The sequence below is a fragment of the Chaetura pelagica genome, unplaced genomic scaffold, assembly GCF_000747805.2.
Source record: "Chaetura pelagica isolate M959 unplaced genomic scaffold, ChaPel_1.0 scaffold288, whole genome shotgun sequence".
Classification (NCBI taxonomy): Eukaryota; Metazoa; Chordata; class Aves; order Apodiformes; family Apodidae; genus Chaetura; species Chaetura pelagica.
In genome coordinates, this window is record NW_009954190.1 from 886,333 (window position 1) to 903,049 (window position 16,717).

The window sequence follows — 16,717 nt, forward strand, 5'->3', positions numbered from 1 at the left end:
GCAGTATCTCATATACACTACCTCCAGTATACTAGCATGTAGAATATTTTACTGCTTCCAACAAAGGCAGAAAAACTGTGCTAAATAAAGGTCTAAGTGCCAAGGCATGAGTCACTACAATTACCTTTGTAAGAACAATTAAATTGATTGTTGGGCTGTTTTCTTTCCTGTTTTGTCTAAAAAACTTGTTGTTTTTAATAGGAAAACATATTTGATCGATCCAGGATGGCACCAAAGACTCCCATTAAGAATGAACCGGTAGATTTATCAAAGCAAAAAGGCTGCACCCCGGAAAGAAATCCAATTACACCTGTTAAGCCTGTTGACAGACCTCAGCCTGATCCCTGGACCCCCACTGCTAACCTGAAGATGCTTATTAGTGCTGCTAGCCCTGACATGAGGGACAGGGAAAAGAAGAAAGAGCTCTTTAGAGCCATAGAAAACAGTGAGCAGAGTGACACACCTGATTCATTACAGGTGAGACTCAGAACACAATTACCTTGTGTTTAGTTAGGACTCAAATCTTCCTTAAGTTGTTTTCTTCCAACTGGTCCTTTGCTCCCAATGGAAAACTGCAGAATTGTAAACCGTACCCAAGCACAGTTGCCTGCACAGCACTGGCTTAGCAGTAGGACTTCCAAAGACTAAAAATAACTGACCTGAGACCCCCTCAAGACCCTGAATATTACTTAATAAGATAGTAAAGGAAGTAGAGTTTAAATGTCATTTTCCCCAACTTAAGTACTTCTGAAACCATTTTCTGAACTGCATAAAAAATAAAATTACCGTATCATTTTAAACAGACAGCAGCATTTTCAAAAGCAATTCAACAGTGGTGACAGACAGTTCTCCAAAGATAATTCCTAATATAGCTTCCAGTAAGTAAAAAAGAGTTGATGTTAAAGGTTTAGTTCATTACTGCTCCAAGCCTGTTTAGATTACATAACATTTTTGGGGTGGTGACTTAAGAGTTCAAATATTTTCTAGTTAATAAAATATATACATAATAATTTTCTCCACACAGAAAGTTAACTTGCAAAAGATGTGAATGTGTTACTTTAAGAATACTGGTATTTGCATAACTTAGAAAACTCAAAGAATTCAATCAGAGCAACAGCCTGCCAGAAAGTCACTGAGTCACAACCAGAAAGCACATTTAAGATCTTCTAAGCAAGGAAACTTGTGTTTCCACAGCTGCCACAACTCAGCTTTTCTTTGCCAGAGGACAAGATACTTTATTTTCCTTTATTTTGACATAGAAGTAAATCCCCAAAGTTACCACTATAGAAAAATCCTTCATCATTCTCATTTTCTGGGGTTTGTGTAATGAACATACCTCCTCACACATTCTTGCCATCACAGTTTTGTCATTTGGGCTTTTTTCCCCTGCAGAGACAGAAAGACCATGTTCAAGCCATTCTACAGAGTTCACTTAAGCTAACAGCTTCACTGAATTTAAGATTCAGAGACTGGGTGGTACCTCTGATAGTCTCTTAGAATCATCCCCCCTTCCCAACCTCTGGTTTCTTAAAGTTACAGAGGCACTGTAAAGGGCAGTAAACTATCTTGAAAGAGGTTTTGCGGAAGCTCTTTGGTGGCTTGTACATCTTGATGTATTAGATCCACAACTGTTTCAGGGAAAATTCCTCCTCTCAAAAAGAAAGATTCCTTCCAAGGAGAATCTTGCCATCTGCTAGTCTTCAGTGTTTGGTCTTCCTTACTCATAATCATTATTTTATGATCTCCCAGATAGGTGTTTTTCTGTAGATACCTTGTATGTTGAACTAAAAAGAGCTTGCAAGCAAAAAGTGTGTCATCCAGGTACTCTGTTTGCAAGGAGTCTGTGTTTTTTTCCCTTATTAGAAGGTCTGAGCTTAAATATTGCTAACATCTGCACTATGCCTCACTTGGCTATGCCTTGCTTCTAAAGCTTTGCACTAAATGGTTAACATTTATTTTTTAACAGTATGATATGGTAGATGACTGCACAGTTGATGAATTTGAGAAACAGAGACCCAGCAGAAAACAGAAAAGCTTAGGACTCTTGTGCCTAAAGTTTCTAGCTCGCTATCCAAGTTACCCACTGTCAACTGAGAAAACAACTATTTCTTTGGATGAAGTGGCTTCAATTCTTGGTATGTATACCTGCAAAAATGGGGTAACGTATCACCTGGAGTAACCTGACAGAAGGGCCTTTGAAAGATCATCCTTCTTACAGAGTATATTCAAGGTCTGCCCTTTCCTGGATCTGCATGTTCTTCTAATCACACTGATCAAGAGTTGGAAATGCCTAATATTCCTAAGTGTCTTTACTACTTGATAACATCTGTCATTTTGAAATCAGCTTTCTAATAGTGCTTTTTACTAGATAGATCTATCCTGCAGCTGTTTACTGACTGTTGCTTTCTTAAATTTTCAATTTACTGAAGATTGAAGGAGTTACAAGTTACAAACCCTTTGAGAGAGGACTTGTAAAAAAAAAAAAAAGTTAAAATAGAACATTTTGGGGAACAACTGGACACCAGTACATGTAAGAATCATTTGGGTATACTACCTGATTTCAGTAATGTGCCTGATGTTTTTCCAAGACCTTATGATTCACCAAAGTTATTTTTGCTTTAAATATTTTCTTGTGAGGGGAGGTTAGCAGGGGTCCTGCAAGACTAGAATGAGAAAATGTGTTGTATTGAGGTGGCAAGAAGGTATCAAGCAACTTGTTTGCTGGGTCTGCTCTTAGATTTGGTCTTAGTTAAAACATTATTGAAATACCTGAGAGAAGTAATAACACTTGGGGGAGAGGACTCAGCAAGGTATTAACCGTAATAACAAAAAGATCCAGGTCCTTGGAGAGGTACTCTCTTAGCTAGAAAGGTTTTACAAAATTGGGCTTAAACCAAATAAATATTGTATCTACATTTAGAGCTCAGGTATTGAACAGAAAAGAGGTAGCAAAAATGAAATGTATCTATTGTGGGATGAAAGGGAACAAAAGACTGATGTCCTCTGTGACTGGTAAGAAGGCCTTGAAATAGTAATATATATGCCATGGTAATGGGAAGTGGAAATAGGAGAGAATTCAGATGAAGTAAATAGTTAATTACTTTTAAAGCAAATTGTTTAGATTTTGCAGTTTCTCCTTTCTGTGTTTACATAAGATGTTTGTGCTCTAACCTCGTACAGCTGAACATAAGTAGTGCTTTATTCTGTGTTGGGAGGTGCATTACCTTCCTTTCCTAAATACTAGAAACTTTGTTTTAAAACTTACTATTGGGGATTTTAGCTCCCAGAAGTGGCTGTGTTTGTTATTCTGTGTTTGGTTCCTACTTCCTTGCTTGCTTGTATTCTGCTTGCTTCAGGGACCCCAAAACTATCCGCTGATGAATTAGCTTCTTGCTGTCTAACAAATGTAACGAGATTTGTAGCATTTGCTACAAAAATATATTGCTTTGTTCACTGAAGACCTATGGAAAGACCACAGAAGGAGCTGTGCTGCTGGTATCTTGACAGGCACTTGGTTATGTATAGTACTCTTGTTTTTCCAGTGTGTGTTTTGCTCCAAGATCTTCACACACTTGAAAATATTCATTAATTATTTATTGTAATACCTGTTTGAGGGCAGTAAGTATTATCCATAGTCTCCAGATGGGTAAACAGATGCATCAAGGCCTTGCCTTCCACAAGGAAGTCTTTTAAAACCTTTCCCCTTGGCTACCACTTGTTCTGCTCAGCTGATGTGAATTGTTAAGGGATTTCTGTTGCAGATGCTGCCACCAGCATGCAATGCAGTGTGTTACATATAGCAGCCATGCTTCAAACAGAGCTGGACATGAGTACTCAGGACAATGAACAAAGCCACCGGTCAGTTCATATTCAGTCCCCAGCCTTGCTTATGTCAGCTAGGCTGAACACAAGTAGGATGTACTTTGTAGATTTCCCTGTGGTGCAGACCTGGCCAGCACCAATAATTCATTTATGCTGCATTTGGGAGCAGTGAGTCTCCACTGCTTTGCACCATGCAAAGCCTTTGATGCTCCTTTTCTTGGTACATGCTTAGCAAGGAATTGTGCTATTGGAAATAAAAGTGGAGAAATTAGACCCCCACTGGTTCCTGTAGGAGGCTCAGACCCTTTCCTGGCCTCTGTTACACTCTGGCTTGTGTTACACACAAGGTGTTACACACAGGTCCATGTTTGAGCTCTGAAGCTCTCTGACAAGAAGGGCCAAAGTGCTCTGGAAACCTCAGGGCAGCCTGGATAGGTCTGAGTGAGTGGGGCTGGGCAGACTGCATTCAGCTCTTCTAAACACAGTGCAGTAGCTTTAAGCCGAAGCCATGTCTGGACCAGCACTTAACAAATTAGACAAAGAACATCATACTACGGGGCTTGTCATGCATAGTCAGTATTTAACTGCATATTTGGATAGATCTGATGTAATGTGTCCAGGTGAACAGAGAAATGTGTTGTGAACACCCAATGTTAGACAGCAGCCTGTTCTGTGTTCTGCTTCTGCTGAAGAGCACATTACAACTAGATGAGCATCTGTGTATTTTCCTGTCCCCCCTCAAAACAGGAGTTGAGCGAAGACGAATTTACGATATAGTGAACGTCCTGGAGTCACTGCAGCTGGTTAGCCGTGTGGCCAAGAACCAGTACTGTTGGCATGGCCGGCACAACCTAAGTCAGACTCTGAAAACACTTCAGGAAGCAGGAGAGCTACATTACGGAGAGCTGATGACCTTCATCCAGCATAGGGAGCAGGACTTGGAGTTCAAATGTGGGGAACAGAAAAAGGAAGCTATTCCAGATTCTCAAGACAGACCTTTGCTGGACTTTTCAGAATCAGATTGCACCTCGGGTAAGATAACAAACGCGTGTGATGTGATACATAGACACAAGTCTCTTTCTCCAGTTTGTTATGTGAGTTATTCCTTTGCTTTGCTTTAAAATCAAACAATACAAAAATTACTCTGCAAAAAGGCGCTGAATTCACCACAGAGGTGACAGCCTACTTCCTTCTATCCAATCCCTAACATAGATCTCAGGACAAATTTTTCCTACAGTCTGGCAGGAGTGTCTTCCAGGCATTCCAGTTCTTCTTTCCTCACCTGTACCTGACAGTAAATGCTTTATACTGACAGAGGTGCCATGTTCCATTTGTCAATGGTTTGCATACTGACCATACACTATACAGTGGCTTAAGTTGCAAAGTCTGTTGGAGTCAAAAAATCATAGTAGTACAAAACTGTGCAATGTAACTGGACCATCTTTGGAATCTTGATTTTCTAAAAGCCATTTCTGCATCTGTAATTTTTATTGCCTTTTGAAGGAAGACTTCTGTCTGCATTACTGAGTTATTTACTGTCTTTCAAAAGATTTCTGTTTCCTGACAAGGAAATTCTGTACGTGTTTCATGTGTGAGAAACCTACTTGCTAGTTTTCCGGCTGTAATGGATGACAAATGCTAAGAGGCTTGGGTATTATTTGTAACACAGCATCTGCAAACAGCAGAAAGGACAAGTCATTGCGGATTATGAGCCAAAAGTTTGTCATGCTGTTCCTTGTCTCCAAGACCAAGATAGTCACTCTGGACATTGCAGCAAAGATACTGATAGGAGAAACCCAGGATACAGTGGACCACAGCAAATTTAAAAGTAAGTTGGCTGTTGAGAGATAAATCAGTGAGTAGCAAAAGCAGGGGCATGTAGATAACAGCAAGAGCAGGTCAGGAATCTTGCTGAAATATGTTTTGGGGATTTTTAATTGCAAAGGCCAGTTCGTGAAAGGAGAGCTTGGGGTGGGGAAGAGTCAGATTGAAAATTATCTCCAAGTTTTAGCTTCAGAATGAATGACGTGGCAAAACTCAGTAAATAATTCTTCTAAAATTAAGACCTTTACTTTAGGTCTTTAAAGTACTTTTAAAATTAAGTACTTGCACTTCAGTCTTAAAACTCTCCCCCGAATATCAGGAAAGATGTGAGAAGTTTAGCTGAATAACCTGTGGGTGTCATATTTGGCTCAAACATGTTGATAATTGGAGTAACAAATTGGAGGTTTTTCGAAGAGTGTTACATTTTTAAGATGATAAATCTTTGTCCTCTTGAGATGAGCTGTGTGCACTCATGTGCCTCTCGCCCCCCAAGTGCTTGTCTTTACCCTGCATGGAGGTAGCTGCCTCTTCTGGGCAAGCTGATGATGTAAACATGCCCTAACACATTCCCATCAAAATGAGATAGGTGAGCTTAAACCTGAGCAGCTGAGTGTGTAGCTAAGGCATTAAGAAGAACTGACAAGCAGGTGGGAGCTGGTATGGTAGGCTTCACAGGAGGCAGCTTAAATCCATCCCATTTGATTTTAGCCACTTCATTTAAGAAAGCTGTGGTGATATTCTGGAATGAAGTTGCCATGTAAATAGATGCTGTATGCATCATGAAGATGACTGTCTTGACTATTTCTGCCATTTCTTGATAGCAAAGGTGCGAAGACTGTATGATATCGCCAATGTTCTCACAAGCCTAGGCTTAATCAAGAAAGTTCATGTCACAGAAGAACGAGGACGGAAACCAGCCTTCAAGTGGATTGGGCCAGTGGAATTCTCTGGAAAGACTGGTAACTTGTGTAGCTCGCGTTGTCTTTCTTTTTGTTTTGGCTGTTCCTTCCCAGGTGGTAATAGGTTATTTTCCATCTGTAAAGAGCAGCTCAGCATTCCATGTCCACCCTGTGATTATTAACTGCTGGCCAGCCCAATATTTTCCCTTTATAGACTTCACACTCAGGGACTGGAGCTGTGGAAGGATGTTGAGCGATACTGTGTCTTCCTGGTATTTTTACAGCAACTTACATAACTGTATGAATAACTGTGAATTGTAGAGCAGGGGCATGTAATGCCGACATCTCCAAGTCTGGGTCCAGAGTTTTTCTGGGCTGCACATTCTTAGTAATTCTGTCACACCTAGACAGTGAGTTACTGTCTTTGTAAGAGGCCTTACCAAGGTAGAGCGGGACTGTTTCTTGCACATGCCCCCTCAAAAGAAAGGTTTGTGTGCAAAGAAGGAGACGGTGTGCCAGAGCATCTCTGGAACCTACTGATTCTTGCCCTGAAGCCAGAGCAAAGGAAAGTTTGTTGCTAATGTATTTGGGTGAGGCCAGTGCCAGAACCAAATAAAAGCGAAGGACAGTGTTAATGCTACCTTAGTGCCCTTTCTCCTCCTGAGTATGCACGCTAGAGTGAAGCTGCTGCTGCAGCTGCCATGGAATGGAAAGGAGGGAAGCCCTGATCTTGTCTATGTAGCTTAGGTCTGATTCAGTGTTGTGGGATTTGGGATGGTCTAGAGGTTACTTCTTCTCCTATGGTCAAGTTCAGTACATGACAGAAGCCTAAATGATGAGCTGTGTTCCAGAAGGACTGCTGTACAAAATTGTGTTCCTACAGATAAGCCAAGAGGGCATAGCCCAAAATCTCCTTCTTTGCCAGGAACACAGAGAGGAGCCTGTGCCCCGTATCAGATCCGTGCTACTGGAAAGCAAAGGTTTACACGCCATGCTTCATTTAATGGTACACAGCCTTGTGAAGGGACCAGAAGGAAGGTCAGCTCTGAGCCCAACAGCCCACGACAAGAGAGGCAAGGTAGGTACGAAGGAAGCATGTCATTTTTTATGCTGCTGAATCTGCCCAAATGTGGGCCCACCAACTTAAGGCACCTGACTAGGTGAATCAGCCTAATGAAATATGTGAATTACCTTTGAGAAGTGCCTGTGTTCCTGTCCATGTCATGGGACCCTCCAGTCACATGCCTAGTTAGATGAGATGAATCTGGGCCTTATACTGCCTTGAATCCATAGTTTGTTTTCTGGGAAATGGTTCTGTTCTCCACTAATTGCAACTATACTGCAATTTCTTCTGTGAAAATTTAGTAAAGATAAAGATTCTTTAGCCACAAAAGCTTTCTTTATTTTGTGGTTTCTAATACAGTGGAATTTACTGTGACAATTTAATGGGTAGCTGTTAAAGCAGATAAAGCAATTACAGGGCTTTGCACAGTTCCCTGTTATAGGAAATGATGATGTCAAGCACCTCTCCAGTGGGACTGAGAGTTCTGAGCGTCTTACAGGTTCTGGCTCTGGGTGATTAGTGAATGTTATAAAAATGTGCCAGGATAGAAAAACTACACCAATTCTTTTATATGACCAGTATCAAAATATGCTTGGTAAACCTACCTGTTATTTATTGGATGTTCCTTTGTTCTTTCAGCCTGTATTGTGAATTCAGATGAATATTGCTCCAAAATGATAAATCTAGCAGCTGTCTGCAGGCAGAAAATAGAGGAAGATACTAGGTAGGTTGGTCTTAACTCCTATCCAGTTTCAGCTTTGTGCTTGTCATGTTTAGTTCAGTGATGAGACTGTGTATAAAATTGCCAGAGTGTCTTATTATTACTGTTTTAATGCTGACATGTCTCAGCGTGGCTTTTTTTCTTGGCCACTTTATACCCATCTGTACTTGTACTGCTCTTGCCCTTTAGCTTTGGTAGGTCTTCATCTCACATGTTTTTATATAGGTCATCTCTGCCTCCTTTGACCTGTTGTCTAGAAAGGCTGAGCAAATCATGGTTCCATGGAAGAGCCTCTCTGTCATATCAGTGTGTCTTCTCTACACCTATCCTAATTGGAATTCATTTGTGAATGACTGATTCCAGTCAAGCACAACCAAAAGCATAATTGTTCTGCAAAATACTGATCAGACTGCTTCTGTGTAATTAGAAATAATAAAAAGTGTAAGCTTGTAAGAGTAGTGATCTAGGGGAGGGATTTTTTCTATGTTTATGTCTAACTATGGACCTAATTGTTTTTAAGGATAAAATAGGGATTTAATTTTGGACTGAATGTTCCTCTTTTCATTACCTTTTTTTTTTTTTAGGAATATAGGTCATGCACAGAAATGGTATTAAATACAGCAAGGAACCCAAGCATAACCTCACCTCTCTCCCTTCTTCCAGTTCCTGGGGACTCTGATTTTTGTGTTAACCCTTTGCCTCAGGCAGTTCTCCCTGTGGTTCAGTCAGATGTGCCAAACCTCTCCCTTCCAAATGGCATCAGCAGCCAAGCTCTACATCCTTGCACGCCAGCAGCCTCCAAAACAGAACATGGAAAACCTACGCTGCTCCACAACCAGCCCTTCCTGTGCTTTCCCTCATCGTCCCTTTTTATGTTGTGTGGCAGTCTTCAGGAAAATAACTTGAGGGAGACCCTGCCCACCACAGGAGACATGGGAAACAGGAGGGCAGAAGCTCAGGCCACCATATCTTCATCTGCCTGCCAGAAACGCAGCTCCTGCAAGTGCGCATCACCCTCTGCACCTCTAGATGATGAAGAGCCTGCTGCTAAAAAGCAGACTGTGAAAGAGAGTGATGTGCCCCTCTCACTTGTGGTACCCAAGGTAAAGAAATTAATTTCATTATCACTTAGGCTTGTTAGCAAGGAAAGACTTTTGCCCAAGACAGTGTTTTCAAAGGTGAAAATTCACTACACCACTCTTGGTACATGTAGAAATGCTGCCTCCCACACATTAATAAAATTGTAAAGGTGCTGTGCCAGGAAGTATAGGCATGAAATGGGACATGTTTCCATGCTACCAGGGTAGAGTGGACTGTGATTGCTTTGCATAGTGAATTGATGGTCAGCTGTTCTTTGCAGTCAGTTTCATGATCATTGTCTTCAACAAAACAGCCTGCCAGAGGGGAAGAAATCAATGTGACCTCCTCACTTTCCCGTGTCAGCTTGGGCTTTCCTGGACAGCAGCAGCATTGCTTATTCTACTGAGCAACAGCAAATGTGATTTTTACTTTCCCAGCCCAAGTCCCTCTTTGTCATGCCCAGTGTTGCTCACAGCAGGCTGGTGAAAGAGGTAATGATGGTGAAGATGAAGTGCATTTATCTCACAGTTTTCTTAACTACTGAAATGGGGTTCAAGCTCAAGGTAGTATCAGCTGTTTGAAACAGGTGTTTTTCATTATCAATATGATAAATTAATCCACAAGCTCAGGTATTTCTTATCTAGTGCGTCCAAGTACTGAAAGTGCACTACTGAGCAGGGCTTAGGCATCACTAATACTGCTCTTCAAACTCTCAAACAAGATTTAACTTGGTGACTTACTAGTTAGTTTCTTGCTGCCCCTTTGCACAGGGACACATTTTATTCTGCAGCTGAGGAAAATGCATGAGAGACATTGTACTGTGTGATTTCAGCTTGGACTCATAATTTCCTCTTTCTGTTTTGCTTAGAAACCTTTCGAGTCACCTAAGGCAGAATCTACCACAGGAAGTAACTTTACATCTGCTGAACATCTAGAAGCTTTTCATCTTGAATTTACAAGTCCTGCTGCTCCAGAAGATGCAAACAAGGAATATACTAAGCCTTTAGATTCTCAGGAGCAAGAAAAACAGTCTCAGAATAAAAACCCTGACGAACCTTCTTCAGGAAAAGAGCACATCTCTAAAGAAAATACCAATCAATCTTTTCTACCACAGTATCTTTATGTTCACCCTACTGCTGGTAAGGACTGCCATGAGATCTAGGGGCACTCAAATTTCTGCATCTGTTTGCTGAACTGTTTAAAAAGGGAGACCTGCAGAGAGGTGAATTTGGCTGTATTTGGCAGGAAAACTCAGCAGTTCTCTGTCGTAGTTAATAGCTCTGAATTCTTTTGACTCCAGATGAACTTGCTTCAGTGAAAATACAGGCATTTTTCTGAGCTATCCAGACATTAACAGAGATTAATAATGTGGGGTTTCCATGCTTGTATTATGTGCAGCATAATCTTTTCGACCACCCATACAGTATTCAAAACTCGGAGGACCTGCAAGTTTGGTTTGGCAGTAAGGTCGCCAGAGCATCCCCTGAGTGGGTGAATTTAGTCATCTACAAATTTTCTACCATCTACAAGTGTAGCCAGGCCTGCTCGTAGAACACAGTAGGGATGGGGAAGAAGTAGCTGAAAATACTACAAGAGGATTTCACGTCCAGTATTTTCAATGCCTACATTTGTGAGGAGTGGAAGAGTGTTTTGTGGGAATGGGATACAGGTGTCGGATTTCCATGACTACTGCTTTGGAGTGGGGTCTGTGGGATTTCACTTATAAGATGGAGACACTCAATTTGAAAGTGCTGATCCTGATATTTTGCAAGATAAGATAAACTGGGAACTTGGGCAGTTTCTGTTTCAAAACAGTATTCCAGTCATTTTCAGGAAAATAAACACCTTTGTGCTATACCTTTGTGGGTGTTTTCCTTTGGGTTTTGGTTTATTTCCTCTAATTAAAAGCAATGCCTATGTTTTCATTTAGCAGAGTATATGATTTCTGTTAGTGAAAAGAGAGTTTGTTTAGCCAGGATGTTACTTGTAACTGAAGTTAGAAAACACCAAGGTGTGTGGTTGCTACTTAATATGAATAAAGTAAATGAATGCAGGTATAGTGAACAAGCAGTAGGGGGAGAGATAGAGGAAGCTAGGGAAAGGGAGCTTGACAAGAGTCACAGGTTTGTGACAGTTTTCTTCCTTCCTTCTCTTTTTTCACATTTTTTTTCCTGGGCAGCCTGTCTCTTGTCATCCTTCTTTCCTATTCTAGATGAAGTTATAATAGCTTAATTCCAGTTTGTCAACTCTATTAATACCTTGTTTTTTTCTGTCTTTGGTTTAGGATTAAGCAGTTTTAATTTCCTGTTCTCTGCAAACCAAGCCCCTGGTGCTATCAACCTGGCTGCAAGCCCGTTACCTTCTCTGACCGTCCCCTGTGTTGTGGTGCCATCAGCAGCCTTGGCTTCCATCCCTCTTGTCTGCTCTCCCACAGTCACCAGTCCTCTTTCCCCAGTTGCTGATGGCTCCTTCTCAGCTGCCACCTCCTTGAATTTCAGCATGCCTGGCCTGCCACCAACAGCACCTGTTTTCATAGGCACCACGGCAGTGGTCACCCCCAAGGTCTCACCCACACCTTCGGTGGATCCCCAGCAACCAGCTCACCCCACTCTGCAACTGAGCCCTCTGCTTGCAAGGTCTCATGGTACTGCCCCCATGGGGCACCCGGTGACCCTCCTGAAGCTGCAGCAGGTAAGAGTGAAAGGTAGTTGAGTGACAAAACAGCAGTGCGAGGTCACAGGGCCTGGAGGCAGCTTGTGCTGCAGGCTGGTGCCAGGGTGTGAGGGTGGCCATGCTGGGAGCTGGTGTCTTCCACTTAGTTTGTGTGTCCCTCTGTAGCCATGGCAACCCTTGGGTCAGTGTTGAAGACATATTCCCCAGCTTAGCACATCTAGCCTTGAATGGTGAACTAGTGAGTTTTAAAAATCATAGAGGAATTTTAAAATAATAAAAATCTTAATCTTTAAAAATTATACAGGAATAGAGAAAAAAATAAATTACAGAGTTTTTTCCCCGACAAATCCAAGTCAGTAGGTTTTTTTCCTATTTGACACTATCATTGTGTGTTATGCAATGGCTACAGAAAGACATTAGGTGGCCAGGAGGACTTTTGTCACAATTCAGGAGTCAGCTGGCTGCAACACTTCTCAGGTAGTCATGTCCTGGGTTACCTCCTCAAACCCATGCTGATCTCTCTTCACTAAATAGTGGAAACATGATAGCAGCATCAGAACTGGGGGAAAGAAGCAACTCTTACGGGGTTTGTTGATCTGTTTTATAAAGATATTTTTTAAAATCTAGAAACAAGTTTGTCACGTTTAAAAAACGAGAGATTCAAAAGTGAAGAAAGACTCATCTGAAGTACAATGTGTGGTGTAAAAGTCATGTCACACTGTTACCAGGGTCTTTGCAGCTATTAGCAGTGACATTTGGCCCTACTTTAGCTTATGTTCTTAAATCTGTGATTTGTTTTCCTATTGTCTAATGCTTTTGGAAGCTTTATGAATGTTACTTCATGTCTATCTTGTTGGAGCTTTAGAAAAAGGCTGTAATAGGGACTGATTGGCAGCCAGTCTGATTACAAATGCTAGCATTAGAGGTTACAGTAGAGTGGCACTTACTACAGAAGTGGCCAGCGTTTAGGAGACTAGTTTTAGATCTGTTTTGATGCTAACAAATAATGAAAATTAGAAAAACAGCAAGGAAGAGGAACAGCCATTTATGCTAAAGGATAATATTGGCCTAAGAATGAATGAGTATGAACTAGTCATGAATACATTTAAGTGGGAAATGAGATAGAGGCTTCCAGCAATGATGTGTACTGGCAAACAGGTTCAGAACAAAAAGCAGGACAGAGCCCATTGCTCTTCATTTGGATCTTCTGAATAGGATTTGTGACATGGTTTCCTATATTAGCAGGGCACAGGGCTTAATGTCTACAAGCTGTCTTCTGTTTTCATGCTTGCGTGTAGGCTTTGAGAAAACCCTACTGAATCACTGTGGTTTTGTTTCACAAATAGCCTTCATCAGCTCCCCTCACTCCCAAGAGCATTCGTCCTGCACGCCATGAGGCATTTTTCAAAACTCCTGGAAGTCTTGGAGACCCTGTTGCGTGGAAGAAAACTGAAGGCAACCAGACCAGAAATGCCAGCTCTGTTCAGAGGAGACTGGAAATCTCTAGTACCAGCCCTGACTAGCTCCATTCATTCCAAAGGGTGGGCAGATTGTCCTAGGACCCTGTACCAATTACAAGAGAACAATCTCTTATCTGTCAAGGAGAGCATGTTAAAATGTCATCCCTTTTGGCATGCCTCCTGACTATTCGCCCAGTGGTTCTGCTAACCACCTTCTTCACAATCATTCTAGGTACTGAAAACCTTTTACTGAATTACTCCTTCAGTACTCATTTGACTTCAGGTGCTGTGCTCCACATGGCCTTGTGGGCATCAAATTGTATTGGGGGTTTTAACTTGGAAACTCTTTTTGTGAGGAGATGTGAACAGATTTCCTTGAAGTCCCTAGGGGTTCTTTATTCAGAGTTTTAAGTGAGATGTCTAGCACTTATCTGGGGCAAGCATTTTATTTTTTTTTTTGCATGTACTCTGCTTACCCTGAGTAAATCTGTGGTGAAATTGATAGAGCAACTGCTTCCTTGGTTCCAATCTGTCAAATCCTGCCTCCACAGTGCAGCCTCTTGCTGTTTATTTTGTATGTTGGAGTGGGATTTAGTGAAAAAAAAAAAAGATTTTTGCAGCTTCAGAATAACAGATTTTCTCAGGGTAGGATTACTTGAATGTCAGTCGGTTGTTGTACAATTTGCCCAGCACTTGTGGTTAGAGAAACCTAATAATAACTTAACACAGTATGGTTGAATGTATACATGTGAAAAATATTAAGACCAAAATAACTGTGAATGTTAACATTTTAATAATTGTGTTAATGACTTGCATTATTTCTTGGGTGTTTTTTTATTTTACTCTGAGCAAAATGTACAAGTTAGATGTAAAGAATATAAAACTGGATTCTTTAAATAAGTTTGACAAAGTAATTAGTGACAAGCCACTATGAGGGCTGTGCTAAGATTTCATGTCCATTTAAAGATATGGTCTAGACTCTGACCAAGGAACACTGCTGGTTAGACATTAGCCACATAATTAGATTCAGTCTAACCTGACTACTTAAGTGCCTAATTAGCGGTTTACTTAAGTCTTCTTAAGGGGTTTGTACTTAAGTGCCTAACTCTTCACTTATGGGAATTTTTTAACTATTTAATAGTACATTTGAGTGTACCTGGAAGACAAGGGAGAGCTTATCTTTTGATGCATACCTATGTAAACCATAAAAAGAAGCTGAAAAGAGCAGGACCCATGAATTCTAGAAGTGGAAAAAAAAATAATTTGTATTCTTTAGAAGATTATAAAGAGGAAGAAAGTATAACAGTGAAGATTCAAAGTCCTCAAATAATGGATGGTGCTATTAATAATATAGGATACAGTTGTAAGAGTTGGTGCTCCTATGCTTGGGTATGTTTTTACCAGTGTAGCAATCTGCAGTTAAGTTTGTGCAGCTTCCTGTTTAAAAGACAGAAAGTATTGCTGTTGACGTCACATTACTCTGGACTTTTAGCAAACGTAGAGCCAGTATGATCAGCTCTTCTCTCACTGGTAGTGGTTTTCCAAGGGTAGATACACTGTGTTGGTCAAGGGAGGCTAGGACTTCTGAGGGCTGGGGATTTGATGAGGTTTTTTATTTTTATAATGAAATGTATTATGAAAATGGAATTTAAGACAGAATTCTAGTGAAGCTGGGAGTTTGAGTGATGTGGCCTTATCTTGTAATAGACCAATAACAGCCTTATAAGGAGGGCTGGTTAGCCCTTGTTGAAAGAAAATTTCTATACTAGAATTATCATAGGAAATTTCAGGGGTGGTAAAGACAAATCTTCAGACTGCTACACTTGAAGAGGTTTTGTTTGTTTTATTTTAATTACACTACAGTTTTGGAAGTTTACAGTTTTTAATTCTGAGTTATTTCTTACACGCTCACTTAATTTCACTTTGAAAAACAATGTGTAATTGGCACAGTGCTGCCCCTGCACTTCTGCTGGCATGCATTTGTTGGTGTTGGGGCTGGAAACAGGCTGCTAGCCTTCAGGATGACAGGGTGGATGCCAATTCTCCAAACTTTGACTTCTCCCCTCTAGTACGATGCAGCCTTTTAGTGAAATGGCAGCTGGGAGCAGAGAGGAGGATTAAAGCTAATATTAACTCTTTGCTTCAGTTAAAACATCATTGCAAAAATTGCCTTGCTTTGTCAGTAATGTTATTCTGTGCCATAACTAACCTAATTATACTTGAAAATGCAGGGACTGAAAATAGATCTTCGGTTTTTTTATTTCTGTGTTCCGTTTTGAGTTTCTGTAAATAGAGCAGGTCTGAAAATGAGGATCAGCTCCCTCACAATCAAAGCTGTTTGATGGGCCATGGTTGCAAAATCAGATTTGGGCCTGGGAGGAGAAGGGAGTTGATGTACTGTCCTGTTTTTGTTAACGCAAAATTCTCACTGCGGAAGGTGAGGAGAACTCAAGGAGTGGGACCACCAAAGCAGGTCAGCAGCAAAGGGATCAATGCTTCTTGCATTACCTGAGCTGCCTAACTAGACCTGCAAGGCAGAAGAGTTGGTTGTCATGAGGGAAAGAATTTATTTTTCCTATCTTTGCCTTCATTGAAAGCTAAGAAGTAAAGTAGGAAAAACTCATCAGCAAAGTAGCTTTGGAGAAGCAAAATTTGTATTTGCACTGAGGTGAAGTGCATGCCCATGATGTTCTGCAGGGTTTGTGAAATCTGTCCCAAGGCAGTTGCTGGGGAGGATAAGCATATAATTTATACTTGAATCTACCTACCACGTTTACATTTCTGATTGTCTTTTGTAAATTGGTGCTATTTCTGTATTTAAAAAGTGTATTTTTCATGTAAAGCTGCTTCCAGTTTCTATCTTTGCACTGCTAGTTTAATATAGACATTAATTTTATTGCTGTTTATAACTGTTCTGTGATTAGATGTCCTGCTTTTCCAGCTCTCTAGCCATCTTCTTAGCTGTCTGCCTATTGCTTTACTCCAATCACACTGTTGGGCTGAATATTTTTTTATACTATCTTTTAGCAAAATATTAAACTTTTACAGAATAAAAATGAAAACCAAGGCTAAGCCTGTGATTTCAGTATGGAGAGCACCCTTGAAAAGAACCATCTATCTGCCACAAAGTCCAGGTGAGCAGTCCTTGTTGGATCTGGCACAAAATGAGTAGCAG

At 40.8% G+C, this 16,717-nt stretch overlaps 1 protein-coding gene across 1 annotated transcript; it reads left to right on the forward strand.

Annotated features, from left to right (window-relative positions):
* Positions 1-207: 207 nt before the first annotated feature.
* E2F7 (E2F transcription factor 7) lies at positions 208-13,605 on the forward strand. Its single transcript, XM_010003060.1, has 11 exons — positions 208-477; positions 1,967-2,135; positions 4,570-4,854; positions 5,492-5,650; positions 6,468-6,605; positions 7,429-7,623; positions 8,248-8,332; positions 8,922-9,432; positions 10,278-10,548; positions 11,694-12,100; positions 13,429-13,605. The coding sequence occupies exons 1-11, from the start codon at positions 226-228 to the stop codon at positions 13,603-13,605; spliced, it is 2,649 nt and encodes an 882-aa protein (XP_010001362.1). The 5' UTR covers positions 208-225.
* Positions 13,606-16,717: the final 3,112 nt, after the last annotated feature.